Genomic DNA, 16706 nt, shown 5'->3' on the forward strand with positions numbered 1-16706 from the left:
TAGAGGATGGGCTTGAACCCAGAGCTGCCTGGATGAGACCAGCTGCTGTAAGGCTGCCTGTCCTGTACAAATCCTTCCCTGACACACTTGAAGGCAGGAAGAATCAGGAGAGGTATCTAGACTCCTTTTGTCCATTCGGGCCCCCAGGGTCCTAATTTTCAGCTGGGCGCCTCCTTTAGAGTCACCGAATTTTTAAAGATCGGCAAGAGACTTATCGAGTAGAATTTTATTTTACAGAAGAAACCGAGGCTCAGAGAGGAAATGCTGTGCCCCCCAAAATAAGCAAGAGGAGCAGCTTTTTCCCCTTTCTTTCTTCTTTCTTCTCTCATTTTTCTTTTCCTTCCTTTTTTCCTTTCTTTGCTCCAGTTCTTCCTTGCAGTTCTATATTTGTTATGACTTATTTCTACGCAAGACCTTGGAGCTCACCCACACTCGTGATCTAGAGCTTTGGACTCCTCGCCTGATGAATTCTGTACCAGAGCATTCACCAGTACGTGACTTGACTATCTCATCCGCGTGAGCCGCGCACCTGACAAACGCACGCGCAATTCAGTTTTCTCCTGCCATTGCCAGGGTAGTAGGCGGCTCTAGGGCTAAATCGGTTATAACTGCTGCGGGCTCACAAAATCTCTAAATCTCCGGCCTCGGGTAATCGACATTTCCCCTTTTAATTCCCTCTCCTAGCAGGCTGTGGGGCCCGAGAGAGACCAGTGAGTTCTCCCTCCCCGCCCAGAAGCCTGTTTCTGGGATGAAGATTTTTTATTTCGGCAAGAAGAAACAGCAGTTTCAAGCCGCCGAATTTCTTTAGGGGTCGCAACATCCAACTACATCCCAAGATACGTGTTCCAGAGCAAGGACCTCCGGATAATCCACAAAGTTGCATTGTTCGGGGATGTGGCGAAGATGCAAGATTTGCTGCAGTGCGGAAAACACGAAGTCAATGATGTGGATAAAGAGAAGCGGTAAGAGCAAAGGTTGGGGGAGATGGAGAGAAGGGAAAGCCCCCACCGGAGGAGCCTAAGACATCCTCCCCATCCCTCCACTTGGGTCCTTGTCCCCAATCCCCATTAACCCTCGAGAAATCAAACCCCCTCAGCACCTGGGACAGGGTCAGGGTCAGGCTTTGCCTCTTAGACATTAGACAGCAAGTCCCAAAAGCTGGCGTCACTACCTCCCTCCTATCTGTCCATTTAGAATTGGAAACTCCTTTATTTAACTTTTAGCCAAGGTCCACCTGACATATTCTTAATCAGTAGCAGCACGGGAGCAAATACAATTCTTTTTTGCTGAAATGTTGACATATCTAAAAATAGTGTTTCTAGAGTATCCGTGAGGATATCTGAGGAATTTTCTTGGCAAAGTTACTGGAATGATTTGCCATTTCCTTCTTCAGATCATTTTGACAGATGAGGAAGTTGAGGCAAATAGGGTTAAATAATCTGCCCAGGATCACACAACTGTAAGTATCTGACATGAGATTTGAACTCAGGACAGTAAGTCTTCCTGACTCCAAGCTCAGAACTCATTCATTGTGTCACTTAGCTGCCCCCATATATATGGACACGATATGTGGAGTAAAAGTTTCAAAGTAGAAAATTGCTTTTATTAAGATCTACTCTATATATCAGGCACAGGGCTGACAGCAACAGATACAAAAGAATGGGGGAGCAGGGATGGTCTTTGCACTCTAAGAATCAGTCAGTAAGGGACTTAATCCACAAGGCAGCCTGAGAAGCAGAGGATCCAACACTTGGGAAGGGAACCAGGAGAAAGAAGTGTTACAAAACCTAGAGAGAAGGGAATATCAAGAAGAAAGTTGCAGTTTCAAAGGCTTGAGAGGTAAAAAGAATAATGAGAATTAAGAAAAGACTTTTTTTTTTTAGATTTGGCAATTAAGAGATCCATTAGTATCTGTGAAGAATTTAGAAGAAAGGACATGTGTTGAAAGAAAATGACAAGAGAGGAAATTGAGACACCTCTTGTCTACATCCCTCTCATGGCATCTAGCTACAAAAGACAGGAGAGATGTGGGATGAGAGTGGGGATAGATTGATTAAGTGAAGTTTCTTTGGAGAATGGGGGAAAAGTAGGCAAGCAGGGAAATACTCAGGATGTTGTAAAAGAGTGAAGATAAGTGAGAAGATGAATAAGTAAGATTGAATGGTATCACTTGTATATATAGAGATATTTTTATTGGCAAGAAAAAGGGCTACTTTCCATGAGATAGGTGAAGGAAAAAATAGTGGCAGAAGACATTTAGATGAGTTAGGTGAGGAGGGTGAAAGAGGGAGATCTCAGGAATGGTCTTAGTTTTTTTTTTTTTTTTTTTTTCCTTTCCCCCAGTAAAATATGAGCTGAGATTTTTAGCTGAAAAGATTCAAAGAATGTACCATGGAAGGTTTGAGAAGGGCTAAAAAGGTTTAGAAGAGCTGCTGTGGTAAGTGGAATAATGGATTGTTTTGGGAAGTATAATATGAAAGGATTGCCTTGGATCAATGAGAGCCCAATTGAAGTTATGTGACATAAATTTGCAGTGGCCCTAATAAGCACAGTTGCATGATTTTCTCTAGCCTTATTTGAAAGCATGTACATAGGAAGTCTGAGGCTTAGAAGGACACTGTTGGCAATATGATATGTTAGCAATAGATTCAAGGGAAGGCAATGGAGAGTTGAACAATTATATTGAATGGTTCACCAAGGAGTCAAGATGCAGAAAGGAAAAGAGTGTAGCTAGTGCAGGAGTGATGATGACCTTGGATTAGAAATCATGATCTGGATGAAAAATGGAATTTAAGTTTGCAAGGCAAAGGAAGAGGTGGGATGACAATAGAGTGTGATCAGATAAGAGAAACTGAGGGTTTGAAAGAATGGCAGTGCTGCATTTGTGGGTGGTCAGAGGTCTGCCTTTGTATCTGGCTGAGATAGGATGAAGAAGTAGATCATATGAAACGAGGAAGTTGAGAAACTGTGAAGTGAGGTTTGAGGGAGTGATAACATGTATGTTCAAGAAGTATAGTTATTTGGAAAGGAGAGATTGTAAGTTAACATATGGGTGCAAATATCTATGTATAAACTAGATACATACAAGCTGAAGTGGGAGTAGTCTCAGCGTGGTTTGCCACACTGAGGAGTTTAAAGGAGATGACTAAAGGCTTCTGATAGAAGGCAAGACTTTTGCTGACATCAGGAGGTCGAAATGTGGAGCATTCCAGGCATGGAGACAGCAAGTAAAGTTACTTAGTGTCAAAAGATGTGTGAAGAATAGTCAGTGGACATTTAGTAAATGTCTGTTATGTAACTGACACTGCTAAGATCTTAGAATACAAAGAATGGTAAAATATAGACCCTGCTGTCAGAGCACTCACTTTTCATTGGAGGAGATAACATTAAAACAGCTAAGTACAAACATGATACTCCATAAAGGATAAACTAGGAATAATTGACAGAGGAAGACATCAATATTAAGGGGGATTGGGAAAAACTTCTTGTAGAAGTTAGCATTTTAGCCTGGATAGGGCAAAAAATGAAGGTAAGAGAAGAGAATTTCATCAGTGGGAGGACAGATAAAAATACCTGGAGTCTGGAACTAGAAGTGTCTTGTGCTAGGATGGGCAATGTCTGCACACTCCATGTATACTCTCTCAACCAAACTACTGGACACAACAAGCCAATTGATTGTATACAGTATAGAGCAGAAGGAGACACTCTACTAACCATAGAAACTGCAAGTCAACCTGCAACTTGCTCAAAGTATTTTATATCTATGACATACATTCAAAAGCTTATCATTTCTTCAATTTATTTTTCTTTAAATCATTTCCATAAGTATTTTCCCCTATAATCCAACAATCCTAATTTTTTCAAAATACGTTTTTTATCCATATTTTCAAGTTAGATTTCAAACATGATTTCCATATAAAGACATGTGAAAAAAAAACAAGGATGAAGTTATGATTAATGTAAGAAGACCTTTTTCACATGCAGTTTATAGAATCAGCTTCATTACTCTCTCAGCATATCTCATATAACTGTCCAATGAAAAGTGCATGTTAGAATTTCTCATGGGATATAATCTTCTGATGAATATGCTGATTTGTAGTTTAATTAGGTTCAAACTATATAAATAAATAAATAGATAAATAAAATAAATCTGTGTGTATGCATAGTGTTTTTTTTGATATGGTTATTAAAATTTATTTAAATATAGTAATGATCATGGAAATGATTATAAGTAACTCTTCAATTTAAAATATTTTTTCTAAAATTAAAGAAAAATGAAAATCCTATAACCATGCAGTGTGACAGTTCAAAGAAAATGTTAGTCCTCTTTTCAAGGTTGAGATACTTTTAAATGTGTTGAATCTAAACAGAAAGTCACTATTTAATTATCCACCAGTTTTAAGTTTGATTATTCTTGATAGAGACATACTCAAAATGATGAACATCGAATTTGTAAGCAGCAGCTACTTTTTACTCATTGAAAATGGTATCAGATCTGCGCAGCCCTTTTCCCTCTACTTTTACAGTTATCTTGCACTGCAACCAAGTTGCCCTCCCATTCTGGTGCCATTCAGTCAGCATGATGATTTACTTTTTCATCCTCTTCTCCTCTGATAATTGTATGCTGCTTTGCTTCCTTCTTTTCACTACTCATAACTCAGTTTCCTGCTTAAGCAATTCCCAAATATAACTACACATCTTTTAAAATTCCTTTCCCCTCTCTGCTCACTCCTTCCCAGGAATATCATCTTTTATCCTATCTTCCTTTTATTTTGCTTATCCCTTTTCTAAGTTCCCTTCATTATCTCAATAATAAAAGGCTTAATTTCATCTCCCCTAATCATTAGCAGCTAACTTTTTAAGATTGCAAAAATCTTATGTGTTGCTTTTCTGTTTTGTTGATTACTAATTTAATGACTAATTTGTATTCTTACTAAATGCTAATTATTCAGGAAGATCAGAATTCATATTGAATCTTTTTTACTTTCTAGTTGTGTGACCCTGAACACATTTGTTTCTCAGTTTCTTCAGTTTCCTGAAGTATGAGGATGATGATAACACCTACTTCCCAAAGATCAAATGAGGCAATATTTGTAAAATGCTGAATACAGTCTCTGGGACATAATAGACTCTAGTTTTCCTCTTTATCAAGATACATTCATACAAGATACATACATGTATCAATATACATGTCACCATTGCAGCTAGGAGAATGGGGGAGGAAGAATTATCTTGCCTTCTAACTAACTTAGACACACTGGAAGAAGGCATGAAGGAAAATGAAAAAGGGTAGTTCTGAAAAACAAGAAAAAAAATTAAAATACTTATATGAATGTTTATATGAATGTTCATTATGTCAGTAATACATTTTGTTGTTATGGATATTTCCTCACACCAATACCTAACACAACCTCCTTACAACTTGTAGATGGTCAGCTAGGAGCTGAAGGTTTTCAATGGATAGAATGCTAGGCTTGGAGTCAGGAAGATTCATGTGGCTCTGGGCTCAGTCTTGTTTGCCTCAGTTTTCTCATCTGTAAAATGAGCTGGAGAAGGAAATGGCAAACCACCCCAGTATCTTTACCAAGAAAACTCAAGGTGAGGAGACAGAGTCGAACAGGACAAAGACGGACTTTGAAATACACCATCAATAAAAAATTCATCCTCCTTTGACCCATCTGGTAATATCTTTATGACGATAGTTAGGTTGGTCCATAGACAGCAGACATAACCAGGCTCTTATTACAAACTCTTTCCACCATGGCAGAACTACCAAATGTTTACGGTGCTGGAATAGCCTGTGGCAACCTAGAGCCAATTCAATAGTACAATGCTGTATTGTAGAGAGAAAGATGCAAACTGGATTTGTTGGACAGAGACAGTCGAACACCTTTAATGAAGATACATATTAGTTAACCATGCTGTTCAATGAAATGGATTTGGATTTCTGTCTTTGATTAAGAAAATCAAAAATTAATAACTAACTTATTTAAATGATGCTTGAACATACTAAATAATATATTACAGTATTATTTCTTTGTATATACTATACTGACAGGCAGTACAGTGTTAGCAGGAGGTAATGTCAATGATTTTGCTTGAACATGGGGAAGAACCTAATCTTGGGGATGGCAGCAACAATGCATTTCACTGTTACCTTTTTTCAGAGCATAAACATGGCGGTAAAACTGCTTCAATATAAAGTTGATATTGAAGCAAAAATAAGGTAGGAGCTAACCTCTTGTATAATAAAGTAGATTACCATTAAAAAATCATAGTGTCCAGTGCACATATTCAATAATTAATTTATTTATGGAAATATTTCTTTAATGAAAATAATTTAAAATCAAACTTCAGTAATTTTCAGAATGTTTTTTTTTTTTCTGAGACAATTAGGATTAAGTGACTTGCCCAGAGTCACACAGCTAGGAAGTGTTAAGTGTCTAAGGCCAGATTTGAACTCAGGTACTCTTGACTTTATGGCTGGTGCTCTATCCATTGCACCACCTAGCTGCCCTCTTAATTTTCTAATGTAGGATGGAGGGGTGAGGAAGGCAGAGAAAATAGATATAATACTGGAAGAGATTTCATTTACAGTGGAACTCCTAAGAAGGAAATTCCCTCTACTGATTTAGACCAGACCTTGTTCTATATTATAATCTTAAGAGCATGGATTCTTCAACTGGTATCCATTAACTTTAAAAAGACTACACTAAGTTTACAGTTAATTCATTGTAATTGGTTTGGCTTTGTGTGTATTTTAAGCATATAAAAACTTTTATTTTAAAAGGGGGTATATGATACAGAAAAAGTTAAAAAACCCTGTTTTTGGAAGAGTCCTGGAGTACTGCAGGGTCACCCAGTAAGCATATGTGTGTCAGCTGCAAGCTCTGAATCTAGGTCTTATTGACTTTGTTGTTAGTTAATTATTCATCACATTCCTCTCTCCAGAATCTTCTTTGCATGGCTTCCCAGAATGCAATAATTCTACCAGATATTAGCTAAAATGTTTTGCTACATCTAGAACTTTGCAATGTGAATTTATCATGAAGAAATGCTATAATTTTTTAGGAAAAACTTTTTGAAATTTGTTCCTACTAGGTATAACTACACACAGAATTTTCAGAGGAAAACTTCTTAAGTACATGTTTTCTTTATTCTAATGACTATACATTTTCCTTCCTAGAACTGCTGAATAATTCCTGATTTTTTAGATAAAGGCTTAATTCGTAGTCATTGCCACTTGAAAGAGAAAAAAAAAACCCAGAATATATTAGGAGGGTTGTTAAGAGAAGGAAAATTCGAGGTGAATGACTCTTCCAGGTTTAACCTTCTCAGATGAAGAATTTAATTTAATTTAGTTGTTATTGTCGTTGTTGATGATGAATTTGTACCTGAGAAGAATGGGTAAAGATAACTAGTCAACTTTCAACCCAGGTAGATTATAGCTTTACCTTAGTAGAGTTCTGAGGAAATAAGTTTGGTTCTGTTTGGACAATAATATGGCAAGAAAGGAAGATACTCATGAAATTATAGGAAATTCTCTCTTACAATTTCTGAATTTCTATCTTCTGGTTACATATTAATAGCTAGAAGAAATCCCAAAGATTATCTAATTTCATTCTATCCATTTTATATATAAGGAAACTTGTAGTCCAGAGAGCTGAAGTAATTTGCTTTATGGTCACATAGGAATTAACAGAAGAAAGATTTATGCTCTGGTCTTATCACTCCAATGTTCCATTGTGCCATATTTCTTAACATGTCATTAGCAAATTCACAAGATGTTCACAAAATATCTTAAGTTGAACTGAAGTAAATATAGAAGGCTTACTTAATATAACAATATATTTTGACTTTTCAGGAAGGCCTTACACCACTTTTTTTTTTTTAAACTAAAGCAAAGAACTATGATATGGCAGATTTTCTCTTTTTTATTTTTTATTTTTTGTGTTATACAATTTTAAAATTAATTTTATAATTACAATCCTTTTTGACAGTACATATGTATGAGTAATTTTTTTTTTTTACAACATTATCCCTGGTATTCATTTTTCCAAATTTTCCCCTCCCTCCTTCCACCCCCTCCCCCAGATGACAGGCAATCCCATACATATCAAATATGCTACAGTATAACCTAGATACAATACATGTGTGCAAGAATTGGAAGGTATGAGTAACCTGGGTAGAAAGACAGTTTACATTCAATTCCCAGTGTTCCTTCTCTGGTTGTAGCTGTTTCTGTCCATCATTGATCAACTGGAAGTGAATTAGATCTTCTTTATGTTGAAGATATCCACTTCAATCAGAATACATCTTCATACAGTATCGTTGTTGAAGTGTGTATAGTGATTCTCTTAAAGAATGGAGCAAGGGCAGCTAGGTGGCGAAGTGGATAGAGCCCTGAAGTAAGGAGGACCTGAGTTAAAATGTGACCTCAGACATTTAACACTTCCCAGCTGTGTGACGCTGGGCAAGTCACTTAATCCCAATTGCCTCAGGAAAAAAAAAAGAATAGAGAATAGAGAAAATGTGAATACCTTGGATGGCTATAAGAGGTACAGTAATTAAAGCTTAAATTACAAAAAAGAGCAATGTTTCTAGAGGAACAAAAACAATTTAAATCATGAATCACTTAGTGAATACCAATAATTGAAAATGAATATCACTGCAAAGAGGTGAAAAATCAGCTATGCCTTATTTATAACTTGGCAAGAAAAAAAAAACAGTTCACGTGGTCATACTAACCACTGTTTATTAGTGATTACTATTTGCAGTTTTCTTTATTGATTTTAAATTAGTTAAAATTATTCCATACAAGTTTTGAACTCTTATAATTCAGTTGATATGCTTTATGAAATAATCTTAATGTCACCCATGAGGATTATAGCATGTATTTTCTTCTCTTTGTTTAATTTTCCCTTAAGAATATGCACATTGATAAATGCAAATAAAAGAATGATATAATGAAATACTTTAATGAACCCTTGATCTTATTATTGTGAATACTCATGCCACTAATTCAAATTTTAATCCTTCCATCCAATCTCATTCTACAGTACTTTTGTTATAAAGGATCCAGGAAACATACTGAATTGTTCCCTTGGTTCTTTTAATACTTGAAGACTAGTGCAAGCTTTTATTTTTAATAAAAGATTAGCCCATCCCTTTTTCTATTCAAGCATGTCCTTGACATCACTATATCAGAGTCATCAAAATCACTCATCATACATATGTCCATGGATTTTTGGGATTATCTACAATTTTGATTCTTTTGAGATCATGTGTTTGTGTTTTAAAAAATTTACTGTGGCCAAATATCATTTTTGAAAGAATATTGTATTTATAAAATGAGCTTTTGTGGTAGGGTGATTATTAGATAAGTGCATCGATATTCCTTTGGGAAATTAGTCTATAATTTTCTTTCTCTGTCTAGATTTTTCTGATTTAGGCATAGTTACCATATTTGTGCTATAAAAAGAATAGTGAGACTCTTTTGTTTGCTTATTTCCTCATATAATTTATATAGTATTATAAATAAGTTTTCTTTCAATGTTTATTAGAATTCACAAGTGAACCCATTTGACATTGGGGATTTTTTTCCTTCAGGAGTTCAATAATGGCTTGTTCAATTTCTTTTTTTTTTTTTTTTTTTTAGATGTAGTTATTTAATTAGGCATCCATTTCCTGAGCTATTAATCGGAGTAATTTATATTTTCCTAAATATTTATTGATTTTCTTTATATGATGAGATTTATTGATAGAGAATTGTTGGGCAAAATATTTCCTAATGATTTAATTTATTCATTGATGATAATTTCACTCTTTTCTTTTTTTGATAGTGGATATTTGATTTTCCTCATTTTTTTAAAATCAAATTAACCAATGGCTTACCTCATTGATTTTTTTTTTGTTGTTAAAGCAGCTATTAGACTTATATTTTGAAACTCACATTTGATTGTGAGAGTTTCAAATTTGGTACTCAGGAATTTAAAAATGTATTATCTTACTAGGTTTTTTGTTTTGTTTTGTTTTGCTTTGTTTTATTTTGTATTTGTTTTTAGCTTCATGCCCAATTCATTGATCTATTCTTTTTCTATTTCACTGCTATAAGAACTTAGGGAAGCAAATTTTATCCTAAATACTCTTTTGGCCACATCTCATAAATTTTGGTTATGTTATATAATTGTTATAATTCTCTTTTATGTGGTTTTATTTTATATCCTACACCTTTGCTAAAGTTGTTAATTCTTTCTAGTATTTTTTTAATTGATTCTCTAAATATGCTATATCACCTGCGAAGACTGATAGTTTTTGTTACCTACTTTAATTCCTTCAATTTTTTTCTCTTATTGCTAAAGCTAACATTTCTAGCACAATATTAAATAGTAGTGGTGATAAGGGGCAGCCTCTCTTCACCCCTAATCTTATTGGGAATGTTTCTACCTTATTCTCATTGTATGTAATGCTTGATGATGGTTTTAGATAGATGGTATTCATCATTTTAAGGAAAACTCAATTGTTGTTGTTTTTAATAGGAATGGGTGTTATATTTTGCCAAATGACTTTTTCTGCCTCTTTTGAGCTAATATGATTTCCGTTAGTTTAGTTATTGATATAGTCAATTATGCTGATAGTTTTTCTGATATTGAGCCAGCTCTGTATTACTAGTATAAATGCTACTTGGCCATTTTGTAATATCCTGGTGATAAGTTCCTATAATCTCTTTTTTAAATTTATTTATTTATCTATTATTATTCCCCAGTTAAATTTAAAACATTTTTTTTACATTTGTTTTAATAAATTTTGAGATCCAGATTCTCTCCTTTGTGCCTACCTACAGGACCCATTAAGAAACCACATGTGAAGTTATGCAATATATTTTCTTAAGAAAGAAAACATATATCTTCCATCATAAAAAAGAAAAAAAACCTTCAAGAAAAATAAAATTAAAGAGACAAAAAGATAGGGAGATATAGAAAGAAGAAGGGTTGGACAGGAAGGGAGGAAGGCAGAGAAATGGATAGGAAGAGAGAGAAGAAGAGGGAAAGAAAGAATGCTTCTTTCTGTATTCAGACACAATCAGTTTCTTAAATCAGTCGTTCAAAGTAGTCGTAGAACATTGTACTACTGAGAATAGCAAAGTCATTTAAAGTTGTCATCTCAGAACATTGCTATTAATTTGTGTATAATGCATGTCACTTTGCTTGAATTCACGGAGGACTTCCTGTTGAAACACATGGGACCCACCTAACAGTGGATGCTGGAGATCTAACTCAGACCTGCAAAATGGATCTAGTCTTGTGAAAGGATGATACACGGAGACTGAGAGGCAATTGCTGTGCTCTGACCTCTCTTTTCTTCCCTCTGTCTCCAATTTTTCTCATTCCCAGTCTGAAACACCTGTGTCAGAAAAAAGCTGCCTTGCAACTCCTTCAGATGTTGATTCACAGTTGTGGAGGCTCTCTGAGAATTAACCTGTCTCTTAACAATTTCCCAATTTTTTTCTGAGTTCAACATTTCATGAAGAATAATATGACAATCATATACTATAATTTATTCAGCCATTCCCTAATTGGTGGACTTCACCTTGATTTTCTTTCTTTCTTTTTTTTTTTTTTTTTGACCTGACAAGAGAGCTCCTACAAAAATTTTTGTACTTATAGGTCCCTTTACTTAAAAAAAAACCTAGTAGTATTGTTAGGAAAAAGGATATGCATGAATTTATAGCTCTTTGGGCACAGATCATATCTTCTGATCATTTATCATTTGGGGAATAGTTCTTATTTTATAAAAATTTTACTCAGTTCCCTCTATGTCTGAGAAATGAGGCATTATACCTAAATCTTGCTTCAAAATTCTATTTACAATTAGTATGTTAACCATATTCCCCTCTCATTCTATTCTCTTTTCCTTCACCCTAATAACTCCACAAAAATGTTTTGCTATTGACCAACTCTTTTCCCAATATGCTCTCTTCCCATATTCCATTCCCTATTATTTTCCTGCAAATTAAGGTACATTTCTATACCCATATATAATGTGTACATTATTTACATTTTCAGCCAATTCTAATGAGAGTAAGGCTCACTCATTCTACCTCTTCTCCCCCTTTTCTCGCTAGAATAAAAACATTTTCTTGCCTCTTTTTTATGGTATATAATTTACACCATTCCACTTTTCCATTTCATTTCCGTCCAGTACATTCCTCTCTCACAACATAATTTCATCATTTTTTTCTGTTTTATTTTTTTCCCCCAGCTGCATTACAAAAAAGTTTTTTACATTTTTTTATTATAGCTTTTTAATTGACAAAACATATGCATGGGTAATTTTTCAACATTGACCCTTGCAAAAACTTCTGTTCCAACTTTTCCTCTCCTTCCCTCCCCCTACTCCCCAGATGGCAGGTAGTCCCATATGTTAAAGTATATCTTAAATACAATATACATATACATATTTATGCAGTTGTCTTGCTACACAAGAAAAATCAGATTTAGAAAGAAGGTAAAATAACCTGGGAAGAAAAACAAAAATGCAAGCAAACAATAACAGAATGAGTGTAAATGCTATGTTGTGGTCCACACTTATTTCCCAGTGGTCTTTCATTGGGTATAGCTGGTTCTGTTCAATTGGATTTGCTTTGGATTCTCTCATTGTTGAAGATAGCCACTTCCATCAGAATTGATCCTCATATAATATTGTTGTTGAAGTGTATAATGATTTCCTGGTTCTATTCATTTCACTTAGCATCAGTTCATGTTAGTCTCTCCAAGCCTCTCTGTATTCAACCTGAAGTCAATAATATTCCATAACACTCATATGCCACAATTTACCCAACCATTCTCTAACTAGTGGGCATCCACTCCGTTTCTAGTTTTTAGCAAATACAAAAAGGGCTGGCACAAACATTTTTGCATATAGAGGTCCCTTTCCCTTTTTCAAGATCTTTTTGGGATATAATCCCCATTATAATACTGCTGGATCAAAGGGTATGAACAGTTTGACAACTTTTTGAGCATTGTTCCAAATTGCTTTCCAGAATGCTTGGATCCATTCACAACTCCACCAACAATGCATCAGTGTCCTGGTTTTCCCACATCCCCTCCAACATTCAGCATTATCTTTTCCTATCATCCTAGCCAATCTGAGAGGTGTGTAGTGGTATCTCAGAGTTGTCTTAATTTGCATTTCCCTGAACAATAGTGATATGGAACACCTTTTCATATGGGTAGAAATAGTTTCAATTTCATTATCTGAAAAATTGTCTGTTCATATCCTTTGACCATTGATCAATTGGAGAATGGCTTGATTTCTTATAAATTAGAGTCAGTTCTCTTATATATTTTGGAAATGAGGCCTTTATCAGAACCTTTAGTTGTAAAAATGTTTTCTCAGTTTGTTACTTCCCTTCTAATCTTGTTTGCATTAGTTTTGTTTGTACAAAGGCTTTTTAATTTGATGTAACCAAAATGTTCTATTTTGTGATCAATAATGATCTCTAGTTCTTCTTTGGTCACAAATTCCTTCCTCTTCCACAAGTTTGAGAGATAAATTATCCCATGTTCCTCTAATTTATTTATGATCTCGTTCTTTATGCCTAAATCATAGACCCATCTTGATCTTATCTTGGTATATGGTGTTAAGTGTGGGTCCATGCCTAATTTCTGTCATACTAATTTCCAGTTTCCCCAGCAGTTTTTGTTAAATAGTGAATTCTTATTCCAAAAGTTAGGATCTCTGCATTTGTCAAACACTAGATTGCTATAGTTATTTTGTCTTGTGAACCTAACCTATTCCACTGATCAACTAATCTATTTCTTAGCCAATACCAAATGGTTTTGGTGACTGTTGCTTTATAATATAGTTTTAGATCAGGTACAGCTAGGCCACCTTCATTTGATTTTTTTTTTATTAATTCCCTTGAAATTCTCGACCTTTTGTTCTTTCCATATGAATTTTGTTGTTATTTTTTTTCTAGGTCATCAAAATAATTTCTTGGGAGTCTGATTGGTATAGCACTAAATAAATAGGGAATATTGTCATCTTTATTATATTCGCTCGGTCTATCCAAGAACACTTAATGTTTTTCCAATTATTTAAATCTGACTTCATTTTTGTGGCAAGTGTTTTGTAATTTTGCTCATATAATATCTGACTTTCCTTGGTAGATAGATTCCCAAATATTTTATACTATTTTGACAGTTATTTTGAATGGAATGTCTCTTTGTATCTCTTGCTGTTGGATTTTGTTGGTGATGTATAAAAATGTTGAGGATTTATGTGGATTTATTTTGTAATCTGTAACTTTGCCAAAGTTCTGAATTATTTCTAATAGCTTTTTAGTAGAATCTCTGGGGTTCTCTAAGTATACCATCATATTATCTGCAAAGAGTGATAGTTTGGTTTCCTCATTACCTACTCTAATACCTTTAATGTCTCCCTCAACTCCTATTGCCTAGGCTAGCATTTCTAATACAATATTGAATAGTAATAGTGATTATATCTTAATCTTCCTTGTTTCACCCCTGATCTTACTGGGAAAGGTTCCAGCTTATCCCCATTACATATGATGCTTACTGATGGTTTTAAATATATGCTCCTGATTATTTTTAAGGAATACAACATTTATTCCTATATAAGCAAATGTTTTTATTAGGAATGGATGTTGGATTTTGTCAAATGCTTTTTCTGCATCTATTGAGATGATTATATAGTTTTTGTTAATTTGGTTATTGATATAGTTGATTATGCTAATAGTTTTCCTAATATTGAACCAGCCTTGCATTCCTGGTATAAATCCTACTTGGTCATAATGTATTATCCTGGGGATGATTTTCTGTAATGTTTTTGCTAATATTATATTTAAGATATAATCAATATATCAATATTCATTAAAGAGTTCTATAATTTTCTTTCTCTGTTTTCAACCTACATGTCTGTGTCATAAAAGGAATTTGGTAGGACTCCTTCAATCCCTATTTTTAAAAATAGTTTATATAGCATTGGAGTTAATTGTTCTTTAAATGTTTGGTAGGATTCACATGTAAATCCATCTGATCCTGGGGATTTTTTCTTAGGGAGTTGGTTAATAGCTTGTTCTATTTCTTTTTATAAGATGGGACTGTTTAAACCAATTTACTTCTTCCTCTGTTATTCTGGGCAAGTTATATTTTTGAAGGTATTCTTCCATTTCATTTAAGTTGTTGAATTTATTGGCATAAAGTTGGGCAAAGTAAGAGAACTAATGAAAAAAAAGTCAGAGGAAGGTGGTCTAAGTGTACCTGATCTAAAGCTATATTATATAGCAGCAGTCACCAAAACCATTTGGTACTGGCTAAGAAATAGAACGGTAGATCAGTGGAACAGATTAGATACAAAGGACAAAAAAGGATACATCTATAGCAATCTAATCTTTGACAAACCCAAAGATACCAACATTAGGGACAAAAATTCATTATTTGGAAGAAAACTGTTGGGAAAAACTGGAAATTAGTATGGCAGAAATTAGATATGGACCCATACTTAACACCATATACCAAGATAAGATCAAAATGGGTCCATGATTTAGGCATAAAGAATGAGATCATAAATAGATTAGAGGAACAGAGAATAGTCTACCTATCAGACCTGTGGAGGAGGAAGGAATTTATGACCAGAGGAGAATTAGAGATCATTATTGATCACAAAATAGAAGATTTTGATTACATCAAACTAAAAAGTTTCTGTACAAACACAATACTAATGCAAACAAGATTAGAAGGGAAGTAACAAATTGGGAAAATATTTTTAAAAGGAAAGGTTCTGACAAAGGTCTCATTTCCAAAATATATAGAGAACTGACCCTAATTTATAAGAAAACCAAAACCATTCTCCAATTGATAAATGGTCAAGGGATATGAACAGACAATTCTCAGATGATGAAATTGAAACTATATCCAGTCATATGAAAGAGTGTTCTCATCCAGGTATATGTGTATATATATATATATATATATATATATATATATATATATATATGTGTGTGTGTGTGTGTGTGTGTGTGTGTGTGTGTGTGTGTGTATATAAAAACACTAAATAATGCAACTTCATTCTGAATCAAATATGGGGACCTCCACCCAGTGTGCTGGATTCTGCTACTAGTTTATTAATATAATTTTGATCATGTTACTAAATGTATCTGTGCTTCAGGTTCTTCATCTACAAAATTATAGCATTAGACTAAGATAATTTTTCTAATTTTTTTCCTAAAAAGATTGTGCTTCTGTGAATGTGCACAAGGAACAGCATTGATTTTCCATAATGTAGCAGTCACAATGCCTAAATCTTACTCTTCTCAATTTCTTATGTTGTTAATCTAATATTTCAGTGACTGCCTTCAAGGTTTTTTTTTCTTTTGTTTTTTGTTTTAGTTTTTGAATATGACAATAAGGAATAAGAACTGAGAAATGGTGTGGGAAACACCCATAATGTGGTAGGAGATAAACTTAGTCTGTCTCTTCCTTGTGGAGACATGATAGAAAAGGCCAGAAATAAATCAGATATTGTATGTCTTTGTCTCTGTCTGCTTGTTTAAGGAGAGAAATGATGAGAAAACAAAATGAGATAGTAATTGAGCTATCATTATGAAACTTGAGTCAATTTTTCTGCTTTCAAACAAAATGTATAAAACTATGACCATTTTTTGGTCAAGGGATATGAACAGA

General features: G+C 34.2%; 1 protein-coding gene across 1 annotated transcript in view; it reads left to right on the forward strand.

The window, feature by feature from the left end:
• The first annotated feature begins 496 nt into the window (after nucleotides 1-496).
• LOC141544742 (uncharacterized) overlaps nucleotides 497-16706 on the forward strand; it is a 146522-nt gene continuing 130312 nt past the window's right edge. Inside the window, exon 1 of the mRNA XM_074271249.1 lies at nucleotides 497-962. Within this exon, the coding sequence (XP_074127350.1) occupies nucleotides 904-962 (59 nt within the window). The 5' untranslated portion in view covers nucleotides 497-903. The remainder of the gene's footprint in view (nucleotides 963-16706) is intronic.

The sequence above is a fragment of the Sminthopsis crassicaudata genome, chromosome 5, assembly GCF_048593235.1.
Source record: "Sminthopsis crassicaudata isolate SCR6 chromosome 5, ASM4859323v1, whole genome shotgun sequence".
Classification (NCBI taxonomy): domain Eukaryota; kingdom Metazoa; phylum Chordata; class Mammalia; order Dasyuromorphia; family Dasyuridae; genus Sminthopsis; species Sminthopsis crassicaudata.